The sequence below is a fragment of the Pseudophryne corroboree genome, chromosome 6 (assembly GCF_028390025.1).
Source record: "Pseudophryne corroboree isolate aPseCor3 chromosome 6, aPseCor3.hap2, whole genome shotgun sequence".
In the NCBI taxonomy this organism is placed as follows: domain Eukaryota; kingdom Metazoa; phylum Chordata; class Amphibia; order Anura; family Myobatrachidae; genus Pseudophryne; species Pseudophryne corroboree.
This window is the reverse complement of record NC_086449.1, coordinates 680,608,890-680,630,583: the sequence shown is the minus strand read 5'-3', so window position 1 is coordinate 680,630,583 and position 21,694 is coordinate 680,608,890. Positions and strand designations below refer to the sequence as shown.

Genomic DNA, 21,694 nt, shown 5'->3' with positions numbered 1-21,694 from the left:
CAGAAACTGGGGAGAAGGACATTATTCGCATTGGGGTTATCTATAGACCACCAGGCCAGGGGCAGGATTTGGACAGGAACCTATTGTTGGACATCTCTAAAATGGCTTTAAAGGGAGTAGTCATAATCATGGGAGACTTTAATTTACCTGATGTAAATTGGGAGGGGTCTTTTGCAAGTTCAGCTACAAGTGGCAAATTTCTAAATTCCTTACAGGGAGCATCTCTCAAGCAATTGGTGAAGGTGCCCACTCGCAAAGACTCAATATTAGATTTAATTCTTACAAATGGTGACAGGATATCCGACATATATATGTGGGTGAGCGCCTGGGATCCATTGATCATCAAGCAGTATGGTTTAGTATAAAGACAGGATCCAACTCCTGTCACACAAAAACAAAGGTTTTGGATTTTAGAAATGCTGACTTTGCTAAAATGGGGAGATGTTTAAGTGATTCATTGGCGGACTGGAGGAACTTGGAAGGGGTGCAGGAGAGGCAGGAAAAACTGAAAAGTGCAATACTAAGGGCAACAGACCTTTGTATCAAAAGGGTTAGGAAAAGCACCAGGAAAAGGAAGCCAGTGTGGTTCACAAAAGAAGTATCAACTAGTGTGAAAGCAAAAAAAATGGCTTTTAGGAAATACAAACACTCAAAATAATAATGACAAAGAGGTGTATCTTGACAGATGTAAGGATGCTAAGAAAGTGATCAGACGTGCCAAGGCAGAAGCTGAGGAGACAATGGCCCAGTCAATAGATAAAGGGGGCAAAACTTTTTTTAAGTATATAAATGAAAGGAGAAAATCAAATAGAGGAATAATAAGACTTAAGACAGAGTGAGAATTTTGGTGGAGGGAGACAAGGCAATAGCAGGTCAACTAAATAATTATTTTTGCTCAGTATTCACTACAGAAGAAGGGAAGGGGCCACAGTTAAGTTGCAAGGACATTCATAAAAATAAGGTAGATGAAACTACATTTACAGAGGAGAAGGTCCTAACAGAACTTTCAAAACTAAAAGTGGATAAATCAATGGGGCCAGATGGGATACACCCAAGGATACTAAAAGAGCTAAAAGATGTGCTGGTGGCACAATTATTAGAATTATTTAACCAGTCACTAAATACAGGTGTCATTCCAGAGGACTGGAAAAGAGCGAATGTAGTTCCACTGTAAAAAACCGCAAGCAAGGAAGAAGCAAGTAACTACAGTAAGGCTTACATCAGTAGTAGGGAAAGTAATGAAAAAACTATTAAAAGAAAGAGTTGTGGAATATCTTATATCAAACAACTTACAGGATCCAAAACAGCATGGATTTACTGGTGGGAGATCATGCCAAACAAATCTTACTGACTTTTTTGACTCTGTGATGAAAATAATAGATTAAGGGGGAGCTGTAGATGTAGCATATCTAGACTTTAGTAAGGCATTTGACACTGTCCCACATCGCAGACTGCTAAATAAACTTGAAAGCGTGGGGGTGGATTATAAAATAGTTAAATGGATAAGAACCTGGTTGCAGGATAGGAAACAGACAGTTGTAGTAAATGAAGTGCAATCTATGAAGGGAAATGTTACCAGTGGAGTACCCCAGGGATCTGTACTCGGACCCGTTCTCTTTAATATCTTTGTTTGTGATATTGCAAATGGTATTGAAGGGAAAGTATGCCTTTTTGCAGATGATACAAAGATATGCAACAGGGTAGACACCCCAGGAGGGGTAAAACAAATGGATGATGACCTAGCTAGGCTTGAAAAATGGTCAAGAACATGGCAACTACAGTTTAATGCTAAAAAATGCAAAATCATACACTTGTGTCTCCACTACCCAAATGTTAAATATAGTGTCAAGGGTGCTATAATGGAAACTACTGAGGAGGAAAGGGATTTAGGAGTCACTATTTCAAGTGACTTAAAGGCAGAAAAGCAATGCAACAAAGCAATGAGAAAGGCAAGTCAGATGCTTGGTTGCATAGGGAGAGGAATCAGTAGCAGGGAAAATGAAGTAGCAATGCCACTGTATACAGAGCCGGATTAACAATGGGGCGGATGGAGCTGCAGCTCCAAGCCACCCCATCCAAATAGGCCCACAGCATCCCCTGCTGCTGGAAACAGGTAAAATGTTTTTCCAGTTCCAGCAAGTCAGTAGTACCGGAAAGCCATCCTGCGCTGAACATTTCTCTTCTCCTCCCCTTGCTTGCCGGGATACCGCCTGTTAGCAACTTATCTGGTCCCGTATTCCCCGTGCAGGGCCTGCTAGTGATGCTTGTTTAATGGTAGGAGGGTTTTCCCTCAAAGGGGGCGTGGTTACGGGTCCGTGATTAGGCCACGCCCCCTGTTTGTCTAGTGCTCATGTGTCCAGAAGATTCGGAAGGCTCAGTGACTGGGGGTAATGGGGGCTTTGTGTGTCTGTGGTGACATGGGTATGTTGCTGGGATTAGTTGCATGCACAGACTGAATTGCTCACATTGGAGGCTATGCTTGGGTGGGTGATCTGCATGTCTGTGGATACTCGGTCTCCGTGCATTTGGCTGTTCTATGTGCACTGGAAGGGGCTTTGTTGTCGACGTTGGAGTGTTGGCTGCGGGGGAAGGGGATGCGGGGAGGGTCGCTGGTCATCCAGCTCAGGGGATCCCGCGAGTGGCGGTTTTAGGTGTGGGTTAGTAGGGCAGGCACCCAGGGCGCTGTGGCCTGAGGCTGCAGTCACCCCACCAGCGCCATCAGCACCCGTCTGCTGCCTGCACTGCAATACCCCCCCACCACCACCACTTCCTGCTGCCGGCCAGCTGGCCCCTGGCCTGGCCACTTCACACTGCCCCCACCTCACCGTTTCCTCCTGCCAACTACCCCCCTCTCCTGGACGCTTCCTGCCGGCTGCCTCCTGCCACTACTTACTTCCCTTCAGCTTCATGCTGGGCAGAAGTATGAGGAGAGCATAGAGCCGCGGGACCACATGCGCCGGATGGTGAGTGACGGCTAGCTGGTGCAATTTGTATAATGGGCTACCTGGCACAATGTGTAAAGAAGCTACCTGGTGCAATGTGTTTAAGGTGCTACCTGGCGCATTGTATATAAGGGGCTACCTGGTACAGTGTGTAAAATGGGCTACCTGGCACAGTGTGTATAAGGGGCAACCTAGCGCAGTGTATAAAAGAGGCTACCTGGCGCAGTTTGTGTAACGGGTTCTACCTGGGCCAGATTGTATAATGGCTCTACCTGACGCATTGTGTATATCTGGCTCTACCTGGGGCAACATGTATAAAAGGGGCTTTACCTGGTGTAACGTGTATAAAGGGGGCTCTACGTGGCATAACGTGAATAAAAGGAGCTCCGTGAAGATGGGCCGGGAGATCGTGACTGAGCTATTTGGCTGCTGCTTATTGCTAAGGGAAGCCGGGATAAATAACTGCTGCACAGACAGATGCATGCACCTCCAACCAACCGTAAGTTATACCACCTGTCAGCCGGCATATAACATCAGCAAGGCACCACAACACCGCAAGCCCACACTCAAAGCCAGACATCTAGCTATTATCTCAAGGACAGTGCTATACAAGTGCTCCCCTAGTGAACGTTTACTTACCGCTGGCGCTCCCCACACCCATATATGTCTTCATACACTTTCCTCACACATCCACCCTGAATACTGTCAAATATTGCATGTTGTATGTGTTGTACACACATTACATTCTACACACATCTATTAGACACTGCCCAGCACCTATATCACCAACCTTAATAGGTTTTCTCTAACGTCCTAGTGGATGCTGGGGACTCCGTAAGGACCATGAGGAATAGACGGGCTCCGCAGGAGACTGGGCACTCTAAGAAAGAATTAGTACTACTGGTGTGCACTGGCAACTCCCTCTATGCCCCTCCTCCAGACCTCAGTTAGAATCTGTGCCCGGAAAGGAGCTGGGTGCATTTTAGTGAGCTCTCCTGAGCTTGCTATTAAGAAAGTATTTTAGTTAGGTTTTTTTTATTTTCAGAGAGCTTCTGCTGGCAACAGACTCTCTGCTACGTGGGACTGAGGGGAGAGAAGCAAACCTACTAAATGCGGCTAGGTTGTGCTTCTTAGGCTACTGGACACCATTAGCTCCAGAGGGTTCGAACACAGGAACTTAACCTTGGTCGTCCGTTCCCGGAGCCGCGCCGCCGTCCCCCTCGCAGAACCAGAAGACAGAAGCCGGCGGATGAAGCAAGAAGACGTCAAAATCGGCGGCAGAAGACTCCTGTCTTCACATGAGGTAGCGCACAGCACTGCAGCTGTGCGCCATTGCGCCCACACTAACCCACACACTCCGGTCACTGTAGGGTGCAGGGCGCAGGGGGGGGCGCCCTGGGCAGCAATTGAGTACCTCCTAGCAAAAGCAGCATATATACAGCTGGGCACTGTATATATGCATGAGCCCCCGCCATTTTTTACACCAAATCGCGGGACAGAAGCCCGCCGCTGAGGGGACGGGGCTTCTTCCTCAGCACTCACCAGCGCCATTTTCTCTCCACAGCTCTACTGAGTAAAAAGAGAGGGGGAGCACATAAATTTAGCGCAATAATCATATATACAGCAGCTACTGGATAAACACTAAGTTACTGTGTGATTCCTGGGTCATATAGCGCTGGGGTGTGTTCTGGCATACTCTCTCTCTGTCTCTCCAAAAGGCCTTGTGGGGGTCCTGTCCTCATATAGAGCATTCCCTGTGTGTGTGGTGTGTCGGTACGCTTGTGTTGACATGTTTGACGAGAAGGGCTATGTGGAGGCAGAGTAGGTGCAGATGAATGAGGTGTCCCCGCCGACGGCGCCAACACCTGATTGGATGGATATGTGGAAGGTGTTAAATGATAATGTAAACTCCTTGCATAAAAGGTTGGATAAAGCTGAAGCCTTGGGACAGTCGGGGTCTCAGCCCATAAGTATCTTGGAGGGAATACCGCACCGGTATGGAATAAGTATCACAATTAAATATAATAAATATAATAACCAAAATATAAAAGTATAAAGAAAACCTTGTTTTCTTGATTTAAATTTGGTGGTGCACCCTGAGTCAATGGCAACTGGAGACAGCAGAAGGAGAAAAAAGAGACTCTTTTGTGGGCGCACTCGACTAGATTAACATATGAGAAAAGATATAGAAAGTTGATATAAAAATTAACTTTTATTATTACAATAGTAAAATAAGTTCAGTGGTCAGATGGCATCAAAAAATAGTAATCAAACAAGTAAACTTTATAACCGCAAATAAGCTGATGTTATATAGAATAGTGCAATACTATAATATAATCAATAATCATTAGATGCTAAAGCTAGCATGATAAGTTCCGGCTGCCGATATCCAAATTCTTTATGGGGGTTGAAACCAACCTGATTTCGTGACAGATACGACACCTTAAGTGCCCTAGCCCAATTATAGTATGGTTGAGGTGCCTGATGGCGTAATGTGCCCAGCTGTCATGGGGAAAAGAGATGACAAAGTAAGAAATGAGATGGTAGAGTGAATCTGCTGTCAGTGTTAGACTCTGAGCATAATAGGCCAGTCTATTCTCTACTAAACTGAGTATTCCTCAAGGGTCACCCACTTGAGTACTGACCCAGCCCTACACAGATTAGCTTCCAAGATCGGACGGTTTTGGGCGTTACCAGTGTGGTATGATAGTAGAGATGGTAATTATTGATGATCCGATGCTGCTGGAATCACTGATAAGAGTTCACGAATTACATAGTATCCAAAGAATATCAAAGATAAGATGGATCTGCTGCCAATGTTAGACAGGGACGAACCCTGAATCAATGGTGAGAGTCCATGAAAAATAGAAAAGATAGAAACAAGTGAAAGAGAGGTGGTCTCTTGAGTGCTTTGAAGATAGACTAATCAGAGCCAGTTGGGAATAACAATTCGTCAATCGCTATAAACCAGCCAAAAAAAAAAATGGCATTCATGTATGAGCTGAATAGACTGTTATCTAGTAATATCTGGAGTAATTGGTTCTGAAACCAGATACCAAAGTCCAGCAAGTAGAAAAGCAATAATATATGTCCTAATTATAAAGAATTAACAGTATGACACAGAATAACGTCAATTATAAGTCTGTACTATTATGTGCTAAGAGATTTCAGTAATAATGATACTTATGTAGCAAATAGCTGATAGTGATAGACATTGTAGCTAGTACAGACTGCCACTCTGAGGCTAAAATTGCATAAGACAGCTGCACACAGAACACATATTTCCTTAATCATTAAGTGGTGATTAATGCATATAGCTGTACACAGAGCACATATTAAGTCTTAGTGATTAGGTAATGATAAATACAAGGGCATGTATAACAGGGTAATAAAGTTGCAAAAGCTGACAACAAGCTATACAGATGATGATCAAATGTGGAAAAAACGGTCACAGTGAACTGGATAGATTGGGAATAGGGAAAACAAGAAGGTAGGGAAAAACTGATATTACCCTGATGATAAACAGCAAAAAATATATCCTGAGTCTTGTTAGACTGGGTCACCGTCGATGTGAAGGGTAATTCTGGCAGCCGTATAGGTGATGTGTAAATCCCGGGCGGCTGTGAAATTTTCTTGTTGCGGCCAGCGAGTGGAAATGTGGTTGTTGGCCGGTGAGAAGAATCCCAGTTCCAGAGGTGACAAGTCCAAGAATAGGATAAGGTGGATTAGTCAAACAGCAGTGTGACACTGTCCGTGCAGGATGGTGCGGGGCCGCCCGGCAGACGTGAACAGGCCGGCGGGCTGATGCAAACTGTGCAGTCTCGATCCACGGACAAGCACAGGTGTCCCGCGGTGTGGTTGTAGGAGCTCGTACGGGAACGAGATGCGAGGAGGGCTTGATAGGCGGTGGGCAGCGATTGCTGTGTGACGGCAAGGACGGAGATGCTATGGGCAGCCGGAAAGAAGAGATGGGGAAGACGCGTTTCACCCGTGTCCCGGGCTTGATCACTTCCTGAGTCTCAGCCCATGCCTGATCCTACAGCGTAGAGGCCGTCAGGGTCTCAGAAGCGCCCACTATCCCATATTGTTGACACAGATATCGACACGGATTCTGACTCCAGTGTCGATGGCGATGATGCAAAATTGCAGCCTAAAATGGCTCCATCCGCTACATGATTGTAGCTATGAAGGATGTATTGCACATATCAGAGGTAAACCCTGTCCCTGACAAGAGGGTTTATATGTTTGGGGAAAAAGCAAGAGGTGTCTTTTCCCCCTTCACATGAGTTAAATGAGTTATGTGAAAAAGCTTGGGATTCTCCTGATAGGAAAGTGCTGATTTCCAAAAGGTTACTTATGGCGTACCCCTTCCCGCCATCGGACAGGATGCGCTGGGAATCCTCCCCTAGGGTAGTCAAAGCTCTGACATGCTTATCTAAGAAGGTGGCCCTGCCATCACAGGATACGGCCTCCCTAAAGGATCCTGCGGATAGGAAGCAGGAAGGTATCCTGAAGTCTGTTTATACACATTCAGGTACCATACTGCAGCCGGCAATTGCGTCGGCCTGGATGTGTAGTGCTGTAGCAGCATGGACAGATACACTGTCGGAGGAACTGGATACCTTGGACAAGGATACTATTTTACTGACCCTGGGGCATATAAAAGACGCTGTCCTATATATGAGGGATGCCCAGAGGGACATTTGCCTACTGGGGTCTAGAATAAATGCAATGTCGATTTCTGCCAGAAGGGTCCTGTGGACTCGGCAATAGACAGGCGATGCCGACTCTAAAAAGCACATGGAGGTTTTACCCTACAAGGGTGAGGAATTGTTTGGGGACGGTCTCTCGGACCTAGTTTCCACAGCTACAGCTGGGATGTCAAATTTTTTGCCATATATTCCCTCACAGCCTAAGAAAGCACCGTATTACCAAATGCAGTCCTTTCGATCACAAAAAGGCAAGAAAGTCAGAGGTGCGTCCTTTCTTGGCAGGGGTAGAGGAAAGAAGCTGCACCATACAGCTAGTTCCCAGGAACAGAAGTCCTCCCCGGCTTCCACTAAATCCACCGCATGACGCTGGGGCTCCACAGGTGGAGCTGGGAGCGGTGGGGGCGCGTCTCCGAAAATTCAACCACCAGTGGGTTCGCTCACAGGTGGATCCCTGGGCTATACAGATTGTGTCTCAGGGATACAAGCTGGAATTCGAAGTGATGCCCCCTCACCGTTACCTAAAATCAGCCCTGCCTGCTTCCCCCATAGAAAGGGAAGTAGTGTTAGCGGCAATTCACAAATTATATCTCCAGCAGGTGGTGGTACAGGTTCCCCTCCCTCAACAGGGAAGGGGTTACTATTCCACAATGTTTATGGTTCCGAAACCGGACGGTTCGGTAAGATCCATATTGAATTTAAAATCCCTGAACATTTACCTGAAAAGGTTCAAGTTCAAGATGGAATCGCTCAGAGCGGTCATTGCAAGACTGGAAGAGGGGGATTTTATGGTGTCTCTGGACATCAAGGATGCTTACCTGCATGTCCCCATTTATCCACCTCATCAGGAGTACCTCAGATTTGTGGTACAGGACTGTCATTACCAATTCCAGACGTTGCCGTTTGGTCTCTCCACGGCACCGAGAATATTTACCAAGGTAATGGCGGAAATGATGGTGCTCCTTCGAAAGCAGGGTTTCACAGATATCCCATACTTGGACGATCTCCTCATAAAGGCGAGGTCCAGAGAGCAGTTGCTGATCAGCATAGCACACTCTCAGGAAGTGTTGCAACAGCACGGCTGGATTTTGAATATTCCAAAGTCGCAGCTGATCCCTACGACTCGTCTGCCCTTCCTGGGCATGATTCTGGACACGGACCAGAAAAAGGTGTTTCTCCCGGTGGAGAAGGCTCAGGAGCTCGTGACTCTGGTCAGAGAACTCTTAAAACCAAAACAGGTGTCGGTGCATCACTGCACGCGAGTCCTGGGAAAGATGGTGGCGTCATACGAAGCCATTCCCTTCGGCAGGTTCCATGCGAGGACCTTTCAGTGGGATCTGTTGGACAAGTGGTCCGGATCGCATCTTCAGATGCATCGGCTGATCACCCTATCCCCCAGGGCCAGGGTGTCTATTCTGTGGTGGCTGCAGAGTGCTCACCTTCTCGAGGGCCGCAGGTTCGGCATACAGGACTGGGTCCTGGTGACCACGGATGCAAGCCTCCGAGGATGGGGAGCAGTCACTCAGGGAAGAAACTTCCAAGGGCTGTGGTCAAGTCAGGAGGCTTGTCTGCACATCAATATCCTGGAACTAAGGGCCATATGCAACGCCCTGAGTCAAGCGGAGCCTCTGCTTCGCAACCAACCGGTGCTGATTCAGTCAGACAACATCACCACAGTGGCTCATGTAAACCGCCAGGGCGGCATAAGAAGCAGGGTAGCGATGGCGGAAGCCACCAGGATTCTTCGTTGGGCAGAGAATCGCGTGCAAGCACTGTCAGCAGTGTTCATTCCGGGAGTGGACAACTGGGAAGCAGACTTCCTCAGCAGGCACGACCTCCACCCGGGAGAGTGGGGACTTCATCAAGAAGTCTTCACACAGATTACAAATCGATGGGAACTGCCACAGGTGGACATGATGGCATCCCGCCTCAACAAAAAGCTACAAAGGTATTGCGCCAGGTCAAGAGACCCTCAGGCGATAGCTGTGGACGCACTAGTAGCACCGTGGGTGTTCCAGTCGGTCTATGTGTTTCCTCCTCTTCCTCTCATACCCAAGGTGCTGAGAATCGTAAGAAAAAGAGGAGTGAGAACAATACTCATTGTTCCGGATTGGCCAAGAAGGACTTGGTACCCGGATCTGCAAGAAATGCTCACAGAGGACCCATGGCCTCTGCCTCTCAGACAGGATCTGTTGCAACAGGGGCCCTGTCTGTTCCAAGACTTACCGCGGCTGCGTTTGACGGCATGGCGGTTGAACGCCGGATCCTAGTGGAGAAAGGCATTCCGGATGAAGTTATTCCTACGCTGATAAAGGCTAGGAAGGATGTGACAGCAAAACATTATCACCGTATATGGCGAAAATATGTTGCTTGGTGTGAGGCCAGGAAGGCCCCTACAGAGGAATTCCAGCTGGGCCGGTTCCTGCACTTCCTACAGTCAGGAGTGACTATGGGCTTAAAATTAGGGTCCATAAAGGTCCAGATTTCGGCCCTATCCATTTTCTTTCAAAAGGAACTGGCTTCGCTTCCTGAAGTACAGACGTTTGTAAAGGGAGTGCTGCATATTCAGCCCCCTTTTGTGCCACCAGTGGCACCTTGGGATCTTAACGTGGTGTTGAGTTTCCTGAAATCTCACTGGTTTGAGCCACTTAAGACCGTGGAGCTAAAGTATCTCACGTGGAAAGTGGTCATGCTATTGGCCTTAGCTTCGGCTAGGCGTGTGTCAGAATTGGCGGCTTTGTCATGTAAAAGCCCCTATCTGGTTTTCCATATGGACAGGGCAGAATTACGGACTCGTCCGCATTTTCTGCCGAAGGTGGTGTCATCTTTTCATTTGAACCAACCTATTGTGGTGCCTGCGGCTACTCGTGACTTGGAGGACTCCAAGTTGCTTGATGTAATCAGGGCTTTGAAGATTTATGTAGCCAGGACGGCTGGAGTCAGGAAAACTGACTCGCTGTTTATCCTGTATGCATCCAACAAGCTGGGTGCTTCAAAGCAGACTATTGCTCGCTGGATCTGTAACACGATTCAGCAGGCTCATTCTGCGGCTGGTTTGCCGCATCCAAAATCAGTGAAAGCCCATTCCACAAGGGAAGTGGGCTCTTCTTGGGCGGCTGCCCGAGGGGTCTCGGCATTACAACTTTGCCTAGCAACTACTTGGTCGGGTTCAAACACCTTTGCAAAGTTCTAAAAGTTTGATACCCTGGCTGAGGAGGACCTTGTGTTTGCCCATTCGGTGCTGCAGAGTCATCCGCACTCTCCCGCCCGTTTGGGAGCTTTGGTATAATCCCCATGGTCCTTACGGAGTCCCCAGCATCCACTAGGACGTTAGAGAAAATAAGATTTTACTCACCGGTAAATCTATTTCTCGTAGTCCGTGGTGGATGCTGGGCGCCCGTCCCAAGTGCGGACTTTCTGCAATACGTGTATATAGTTATTGCTTAATAAAAGGGTTATGTTATGTTGGCATTTGTTGTTTGATGCTCTGTTGTTGTTCATACTGTTAACTGGGTATGTTATCACTAGTTATACGGTGTGATTGGTGTGGCTGGTATGAGTCTTACCCTGGATTCCAAAATCCTTTCCTTGTAATGTCAGCTCTTCCGGGCACAGTTTCCTTAACTGAGGTCTGGAGGAGGGGCATAGAGGGAGGAGCCAGTGCACACCAGTAGTACTAATTCTTTCTTAGAGTGCCCAGTCTCCTGCGGAGACCGTCTATTCCCCATGGTCCTTACGGAGTCCCCAGCATCCACTACGGACTACGAGAAATAGATTTACCGGTGAGTAAAATCTTATTTTTAGATTGTTTTGATACTCACTTCTGGGCCAATACATTGATTGAATTGTATTGATTTATTACTAATAAAATATACCAGCGTATATATAGAAAGAGATAGAGCTATATATATATATATATATATATATATATATATATATATATATATAGTTGTCTAGCCCTGAGGACGGGGAGTTTCCCCGAAACATGTAGGCAAATAAAGGGACACTGTTTTGCATCTACTAGCCTGCTTGAGTGCCACCGATTTCTTCATCCTATATATAGAAAGAGATAGAGCTATAGATATATATGGAATGTAGTTGTGTGACCGCCGGTCACAATACCTCCCCCTGCATCCCAAACCCTGACAATCCTAACAGTTGGCATGTCGACTAAAAGGGACTATTCCCACTTGTGGGTATCCACGACACCCGTAGAGTGGAAATAGAACCTGTGGCGAGCGTAGCCGGGATCCCGGCCGCCGGTAACACATACCCAACCCTATTATATATATATAGAGAGAGAAAGATAGAAGAATGGAAATGTAATACCAACAGAAACAGTATAACCTGCATCACATGCTGTGGTAAGAGTTGTCAATGCTTCGGTCCCCTTCCGGACCAATTTCAGGACCACCAACAATTACAGCAGCCACTCTCAAGCCAAAAAGTCCCTGCAGTTACTTGTCGGCTTGAGACTGGCTGCTGTAATTATTGGCAGCTTTGACTCAAGGGACAATGTGTGGCGGGCCCTGCGTGTGACAACCCCTAGTCACAATCTTGCTGTTGCTGGTCACTACCCCAGTGACGGTATGCAATAGGCCCTTCATAAATTTCAGCTCCAGGCACATGTGGTCCTTAATCTGGCACTGACTGTATAAGTCATTGGTACGGCCTCATCTGGAATACTGTGTCCAGTTCTGGAGACCATATCTCCAGAAGGATATAAATACAATAGAGAGTGTACAAAGAAGGGCAACTAAAATGATGCATGGCCTACATCAGAAAACTTACCCGGAAAGGCTAAAAGATCTTAACATGTATAGTTTGGAGGAGAGAAGGGAAAGGGGGGGACATGATAGAAACATTTAAATATACCAAAGGTTTTAACAAAGTTCAGGAGGGAAACATTCTTCAAAGGAAGAGATGTATTAGAACTCGAGAACATACACTGAAACTGGAGGGAGGCAGTTTCAGGGGAAATTTAAGGAAAAATTACTTCACAGAAAGGGTAGTTGATAAGTGGAATAGCCTCCCATCAGAGGTGGTAGAGGCTAAGACTGTAGAGCAATTTAAACATGCTTGGGATAGGAATATGAATATCCTTACAAAGAATTAACAAAGAATTAAGGTTCAAAAATGGTTGAGATTACCTAAAGGATAAAAAAAAGGGGCAGACTAGATGGGCCAAGTGGTTCTTATCTGCCGTCAAATTCTATGTTTCTAGGTATCTATTTATCTTGCTGCATTGCGAAATGCTGCGTGGTGTGCCGGGCTGCAACTATTCACAGCTGGCAATTGCACCAAATAATTCCTAACATAATTAATGGAGCGATCACCGGCTGCAAAGAGTCTCAGGCTGGCACGCCATGCAGCATGTTGCATGGCAGCAAAGAAGAACATGGCTACGTATGTACCATCGTTTGCATTAGCCACCAGAATAGATGAAGGGTGCTGGGAAATAAAGCTTGGAGCATACTTCAGATAAATTATAGGAGGCTTTTCATGAGTGTTTGGATTTGACTGTGGTAGATTGCCTTTTTGGTTACATAGAAACATAGAATTTGACGGCAGATAAGAACCACTTGGCCCATCATACTGCCTCTTTTTTTTATCCTTTAGGTAATCTCAACCCTTTTTGAACCTTAATTCTTTGTAAGGATATTCATATGCCTATCCCAAGCATGTTTAAATTGCTTTACCGTCTTACCCTCTACCACCTCTGATGGGAGGCTATTCCACTTATCCACTACCCTTTCTGTGAAGTAAATTTTCCTTAAATTTCTCCTGAACCTCCCCCCCTCCAGTCTCAGTGTATGTCCTCGAGTTCTAAGATTTCTCTTCCTTTGAAGAATGTTTCCCTCCTGAACTTTGTTAAGACCCTTGATATATTTGAAAGTTTCTATCATGTGAATAGATGCTGTGTGCATGCGTACTGCGTCTGTTCACAGGATACAGAGGGACTGGGGGCATGCAGCAGCACATACAGCGCTGGCCATGCCCCCACTGTGAGGTAAATGGGAGGCGTGGCAGATGGACACGGCATTCCCAAGAAGCCATGCCCCTTTTACTGAAGCCACTCCCATATTTTCAGACAGGCGCGGCTTTAAAGCGCAGAGGATCCCTGCCTCTCCTGAACTAAAAGTTGGGTGGGTATGCATATGTGTGTGCAAATGAGTCTAAGGGGCAAATGTACTAAGCCTTGGAGAGTGATAAAATGGAGAGAGAGTGCCAGCCAATCAGCTCCTGTCATTTTTCAAACACAGCCTGTGTAACATAGCTGTTAGTCGGCATGCCGACTGTCGGGATTTTGAGGGGGCGAGATGTAGGCGTTGGTATTGTGACTGGCGGTCCCCTTACAGCCGTGTCACAACTACATCCCATAGAGGCTGGATGTATAAGAACACATCTGTTTACAGTATGTGCATAGGCTTTTGGTGATATTGAGGTAATTTGTGTTTCTTATGATATTACAGATCTCTGTGTGCCATCGTGTGTCTGGTGTGAGCATGCTGTAACAAAATAATTGCGCCTGATACCACACTGTTATATGATTCATTTAAAAAATGTACATGGACAGAGTTCATGTCAGGGCACGTCTTTTTCTACAAATCATGGAGTCTATTTAAAATGTTACTGATGTAAAACACTATGATCATAGATCATAGGTCTTATTTTCTTATTTGAAAGCAGACCTCTATAGAGTAACTGACAATGAATACAATAAACTTGCTATTTGACCCTTCTAATGCTAAACTCGCTACTCGGAGACCCCTAACAGTGCAGGTTTTCCAGGTATATTTATTACTGGCTGATACAAAATCCAAAGGTGGTGATAATTATTTAATTTGTGATGCTGAGGACATCTGCATACCTTCCAGATTTGACCATCAGAGACAAGGGACCCCGCAGGTGCATACCTAAAATTTGGGGCATGGCCTCATGGCTAGTGGGCAAGGGCTTTGCGGGTAATGCAGCTATTGTGAGTCACTACCCCATTTTTGTCACTGTGAGGGCATGCCCCAAGCCCCTCTTTCACTTGACTAGATGCATGCACATAGTGTCTATTACCGCCGCTCTACTAAGCAGAGCAGCAAGTGACAGGGGACCTCCCAACTGCCGCCAACCGTCGCAGGACGCTGTGCCCCACCACAGGCAAAACAGTGAGACACTGTCCGAAACAAGGGATTGTCCCACCAAAATCTAGGTATGGAGGTATGCATCTATAGAAAATGCATTGTTAGGGTTCCCTGAGGACCAAATTTTGTATTAAACATATTTAGCTCAGAATATAAGTGGTCAGGAAAAGTTTAAACATGCCATAATAAATATACATACAAGCTGTAATATAACAAGAGGTTGACAGAACCGAGACTTCTAAGCACACATTCCCCCACTTTATATGAAGACTTCTGCCATTTTTTTGCTGGCAGCCACTCCGGTTTGGTGCGCTGATTGAGCACTGAGATCTACACATGCAGAAGACTTGGTAGGAGAATCTGCAGCACGCTCAACAGTTCCATTCTGACCAATATACAGCATTTTGGGGCTAAAGTGCTATACTACTGCTGTGGTGGTCATAAGTGAAGCTGCATTTGCCTATCAAAGGGGGTAAGAAAGAATGGCCTAGAAGAAGACAAATCGGGTCAAGTAAAGTGGGAGATAGGTGGCTTGAGAGGGTCTGTTGGTGAGGGGAAGTAGAGAAAAGATTTTGAGAAGAGGTAGCTTATGCTATTACTTTACTATCAATGTACTTCTGTGTATGGATCCAGCTTGCTAATGTGTGCCTAAAGCAAAGTATTTGGAGCTATCACAGTGGATGGAGATAAAGTGGACGGGGATGACGTACCAGCTAATTGGCTCCTAACTGCCATGCCACAGGCTGTGTTTGAAAAATAACAGGAGCTGATTGGCTGGTACTTTATCTCCGTTGACTTTATCTCCATCCAAGACTTAGTAAATAGACCCCATATGACCGTTATGCAAGTGCTAGCAGTGGAGCATACACATACCTACTACAAGGGGGCAGGACTCAACAGCAGAAAACAATTCACAGTGACATCAGCGATTCCCTCATTTTTTGTGTATCCGATCACCAGGGAGAAAGAGGGGGGAGGAAATACCTCTGAATAGCTACACAACTTTGGCGTTGATAAAGTACCCACGAAGCTGGCGCCATTTACATCTGATTTAATATCTTCAAAAGTATACTGCATGGTTTCTGGGAATTTTATATCTTTTTTTTTTTTTTCTTAAAACTGTGTTTTTAAAGAACAAAGTATGCCAAATTGGGGAAAATTGCAGCTGTGGTACCTGGATTCTTGCCTACTAGCATCCTAAGGCAGTAATCATATGGTTAGATCTCCATATTTCTCATTCAGGATAATCTTATGTTCCTGAAGCCTATTCCCATGTACTTTTCTTCCATCCGGATGAATTTCCGTCTTTGGCATCAGTGTTAGGAGTGAAACAAATATACCAAATTTTGTCTCTTTTAGTGCGTGAAATCAGTAGCCTAGCACTTAGCCACAGTGTATAGGTAAACACTATACAATTATCTATCCAATCTGGTTGGAATGAAAATTGGTAATGTATGGGAGTAAGTGACAATCTATCAACACTTGAAAATGAACAAAAATGGTCGTTCAGATAAATTGATTAATTCAAAAAGATTTTACCGATTTGTCTGAACAATTGTTTTGGCCTGTTTTTCAGTGTTTGGGAGCAAATGGTCAGTTGTCTTTTGCTTCCATACATTACCAGATTTTAATTCCAACCAGAATTGAACAGATAATTGTAAAGTGTGTACCTAACTTTACCGAGGGCATATTAGGGCTAGTCTACGTTTGTAGAAGGTTATTGTGTTGTGTTTTGTGTTGATTGTCTATTGTTTAGAGTTGTATATGGTTTTTTATGCCTACCTGTATATTCTAAAGGCGCATACATACTCTGAGATACTGACTATGCCCGATTTTGATTATTCGATTTCCCTTGCACTCCCCCAGAGCCCAGAAGCACCGATATTGTCTATACACACGGTTTGATTTTGACTATACTATGTACTAGATTGAACACAATATAGTCAAAATTGCCTTGCCTGCACAGTCTGGTTTTTCTTGCGATACCGAACCTGCGGGACCGCGCGTCGGTATCTCAAAGCTGTGTACATATGGGGGGTAATTCCAAGTTGATCACAGCAGGAATTTTGTTAGCAGTTGGGCAAAACCATGTGCACTGCAGGGGGGGCAGATATAACATGTGCAGGGAGAGTTAGATTTGGGTGTGGTGTGTTCAATCTGCAATCTAAATTGCAGTGTAAAAATAAAGCAGCCAGTATTTACCCTGCACAGAAACAATATAGCCCACCCAAATCTTACTCTCTCTACACATGTTATATCTGCCTTCCCTGCAGTGCACTTGGTTTTGCCCAACTGCTAACAAAATTCCTGCTGCGATCAACTTGGAATTACCCCCATGGTGCGGTATGTGCTAACTTTTCTTGCGATTTTTGACTATATTATCAAAATTGCAAGAATGCATTTCACTGTGTGTATGCACCTTAAGGGAAAGGAATGGAATTTTGTTCAAATACTTTGACTACAAAACACTGTCACATTATGCAGAAAGATTTTTCAGTATAAAATATTGGTGTCAAATTTAGTATTCTTATGGATTTCAGCAAATAATCTTAACTGTTTATACAGAGGTAAGATTTAGATCTTTGTTTAAAGCTGCAGTTGTGGATTGGATTGTTAGCATTACAGCATTGTCAGCTTTCTATTCGGGAAAAGCTAGTAAGCTCTGTAGGTGTATTATATATGTTAGTTATTTCTCGCAAGCATCTTCTCCTCCCAACTGTCAAAATGGCGTTACATGTTTGGGTTCAACAACTGTTGCTACTTTTGTCAGGGCCGTCTTTTTGTATGGGCTCAATGGGCTCTTGCCCAAGGGCCCCAGGAATATAAGGGCCCTAGGCTGATAGCTGAGGGTCCCCTCTTTCCAGGGGTACCTGATTTTTTTAAATCGGCCATGGGGAACTGGAGATATCAGACTTGAAAGCAGTGGTCCCCATCCAAGCCTGTTAATTGCTCTTCCTAGACAGATATCTTGGGTTCTGTCTGATTTAGAGTTTTTGTGAGGGTATAATCCTAAAGCTGTGACTCTCCCCTTTTGGTGGACACTGGAAGTTTGTCTCTACTATGTCCAGAACCAGAGATTTCAGCCTTCAAGCAGCTGGTCACTGCTCCAGCTCCACACGCCTAATACGCAGTTTTAGATTTTCATTGGTGAATTGCTCTGGCTCCTGAACTCTGATCCCCAAGTCCCCAGAACCTTCTGAAAGGGGTCACTCTCTAGTTTTTTTTTATCCCATTCAAAGCTAAGAAAGACATTTTCAGGAACTTGAAATATATGCAGTCAAGCAAGCTGCCCTCCCACCAAAAATTTATAAATATTAAGCCCACTCCACTATCCACCCCTCCCCTACATATTAAACACCTCCTACCTCCCTGGAAGTCATGTACTAGGGCTTCTTCATTCAGCCCAATGCCCCCTTCTACAGTTTAGCCCCATCTGTACAGTAAAGGAGTAATTAGCAGAAATTACTGCTCCAGGTCCTACTTTCTAAGTGGAAGATAGAACACTCCCTACCGCCCGCGGGACATCAAAGCTGCCGCTGATAGCACCCCCCACCCCTACCACTGGAGGATGGGTAGGGGGCTCCGTGCATTGCTGTGCCCAGGGGCCAACACTGCTGTTAAGATGGCCCTGACTTTTGTGGTTATTATGACCTCATATGCAACTATGTTTTATATAGCTTGTATCACAAGTTCTGCAATGTTGTGTACTGTAAGGGGTAGATTTAGTGCAGGTTTATAGAAGTGGGGATGTTGCCCATAGCAACCAGTCAGATTCTGGCTATTATCTTCTAGAAGGTGCTATATAAATAAGTAGAAAGTAGAATCTGACTGATTGCTCTGGATAACATCTCCACTTCTGTAAGCATGCACTGTAGTAATTGTCATTTTTGTTTGCACTGTTTATGATTCTGAACTTTGTATGGCACAGGGAAACCCTTATGGTGCCATATAAGTAAAGAATAATAATAGTTACAAGAAAAATCAGTCCCTGCCCCATTCCTTACCACATACACACTAGGGTCATTTTTTGTTGGGAACAATTAACCTACCGGTATATTTTTGTATTTTGAGAGGAAACCCAAGTGATTGGAAGAAACCCATGCAAGCACAGAGCGAACATACAAACTCCACGCAGTTAGGGCCATAGTGAGAATTAAGCCCAATACCTCAGTACGGTGAGGCAGTAATGCTAACCATTACCCAAACCATGCTACCTAAAATGTACGTTGTGTATGCTACAATACTGCATGATTCCAGTATCATCACTTATTTGGAGCTTATACATTTAAGTGATTTCTCAATAATTATTTTATGTCAAAATGCAGAGGTTTATATTTATTTATGTCTTTATTTATTTCAGGGACTTGGATAAAAATAATATAACAAGGATTACAAAGACGGATTTTGTTGGCATGAAAAATCTTCGTGTGCTGTAAGTATTTTCAAACTGAAATATCAATTGATAATGTAACATTTAACTATGCTGTAATGTCGTTTACAGGGGTTTTAGTACTCAACCCGTCTACAGGTGGTGACCTCAGTACTATAATGGACCTCTGCATCCCTAAAACTCAGCAGCTCTGTTATGGCATTGTGGTTTTAGTTAATATGCATGAGCTCACGAACCTGTGCCTAGTGTTATATATCTCTTGAGATGGTAAACCGGCACATCCCTTGGGAAAGTAATGTCTATCAGATTTACAGTGATTAGGATCAAGACTCACTCTGGGATACGGTCATTAGGTCGACACAACTTAGTTCGACATGCATTAGGTCGACAGGGTCACTAGGTCGACATGGTCATTCGTTTTTCACATTTTTTAAAATATTTTTTGGACTTTTTCATACTTTACGATCCACGCGGACTACAATTGGGAACGGTAACCTGTGCCGAACGCAGCGAGGCACCTTGCCTGAAGCATGGCTAGCGAACACGGTGCACTAATTGGGGTCCCCATCACTTTACTCATGTCAACCTTTTGACCTGTAGACCTAGTACATGTCGACCTAGTAATCCTGTCGACCAATAGTGGTTGACCTAATGACTGTCAACCTAAGTTGCGTCGACCCAACGACCCATACCCCTCACTGTTGCTCTGAATCTAGTTGATTTATTCTGACAAATCATGTTTCAGACAACTCTGCTGAACTTTCTGTACGTCCAGTAATCACTGACGTCTGAGGATGGAAATGGACTATGAATACAGATATCAAAAGTCAGCAAAGCGAATACATGAATTTTGTGAATCTAATACACAAAGGGCGGGATGTACTAAGCGGAAAATGCGGTAAACCCCAGTTTACCGCATTTTCCCAATGTACAAAGCCCTGGCCGTGGGGTCAGTGCTGCGGAGGGGATCTCCAGCTTTTGCAGGCGATACTCCATAGAAGCCTATGTGCTTCTCTCCGCAGCACTGGTGTGAGGGAACAGATCAGATCCTATGCAGCATGCCCTGCCATTCTGCACATGCGCAGAATGACTCTTGGGGCAGAAACCCGGAAGTCAGGGAGCCATCGGAGATCGTGAAGGACAGCTCTTATCGGAAGAGCTATCCTTCGCAATGCTAATCACATATGTTAGTACATATGTGATTAGCATCGTGACAATGGGCCGCGATGTCTATTAGTACATCCCGCCTAAAGCGGAAAATGTGGTAAACCCCCTTTTTTCTGCATTTTCCTAATATACAAAGCCCTGGATGCCAGATCAGCTCCGCAGAGGGCACCATGGAAGCCCAAGGGCTTCTCTCTGCAGCGCTGGTGTGAGGGATCTGATCGGATCCCTCCCAGCATGCCCGGTGGCCGGCCCCGTCATTCTGTGCATGTCAGGGATACTGTATGCGATTAGCGTTGTGACGATCGGCGGCGATGTCTATTAGTACATCCCGCCCATTAGGTGTTAATACACAGATGTGTCTTCATACATCTAGCCTCAATATGGCATGCACCGCGAGACGCCTGGCATGAGTCGGCTGGCAGCTCCAGCTCCTGGGCAGCTCTGCCAACATCAGGTATCTTTTTTTTTTTTTTTTTTTTGCAGAAAATGCATCTTATTCACATCACTATGCAAATAGGACACAAGTAGCTCATGCTGATTAAAATGATATGTGGCAAGGCTATATTCTGTTTGTATCTGGGGTTGTATCTGCATATGAAATGCTATGTTACAGTGATTTCAAGAAATATACTGTAACATAGCATTTCATATGCACATACAGCTGCAGTCACACACAGAATATAGGCATGCCTCATATCATTTTAATCAGCATGAGCTTGTGCATCCAATTCGCAAAGCGATTTGACTTCGATACATTTAAACAAAAAATAAGTTGCACATAAGGACGTTTGTCGCTTTCAAGTCACGGCATGGCATGATTAGAAGGGCTGTTTTAACGTGACTGCAGCAATGATGTAGGAGGACAAATCTGTATGTAGAGACTAGTATAACTAAATTTTCATGTCGCCGCTTAAATCCGAGAGTGTTGATGGCATCAGTTCAGTTGTCCTTTTTATATGGAATAATGCATCACCCACTGTGAATTATCCAATAGTAAACGCGATTTTTGTGAAACATATAAAACTACTGAGTCTACATCCTTTTGCTCTTAAATGATCACACAACTCCTCTGTGACCACTAACATGCTTCGAATTCTCCATTTATATATGAGATAATGTAGTTCACATGGGAAAATTCCATCTGTAGAATCATCATATCTGTTAAACTTATAGCTGACTGAGGGACAGAATTATGTTCGCAGTATGAATTACTTGGTGGTTTATCGGTTTGCTGCAACATTCCACATGTCAGCGATTTAAAAGTGCTCTCCAGATAAACAGGGATCCATATACCTCCCATCTGATTTTTTTGTGACAGCACTGATTGGCAGGACAGCCTTGATTTGAATA

The 21,694-nt window shown here is 45.0% G+C and overlaps 1 protein-coding gene and 1 pseudogene across 2 annotated transcripts in view; one reads left to right on the top strand and one right to left on the bottom strand.

Annotated features, from left to right (window-relative positions):
- The window catches only part of SLIT3 (slit guidance ligand 3), a 1,129,203-nt gene that overhangs the window by 121,732 nt on the left and 985,777 nt on the right, over nt 1-21,694 (top strand). For both annotated transcript variants that reach the window (XM_063928289.1, XM_063928288.1), the window contains exon 2: nt 19,148-19,219. In XM_063928289.1, the coding sequence (XP_063784359.1) occupies nt 19,148-19,219 (72 nt within the window). The remainder of the gene's footprint in view (nt 1-19,147; nt 19,220-21,694) is intronic.
- On the bottom strand, nt 5,539-5,657 carry LOC134937594 (5S ribosomal RNA; annotated as a pseudogene).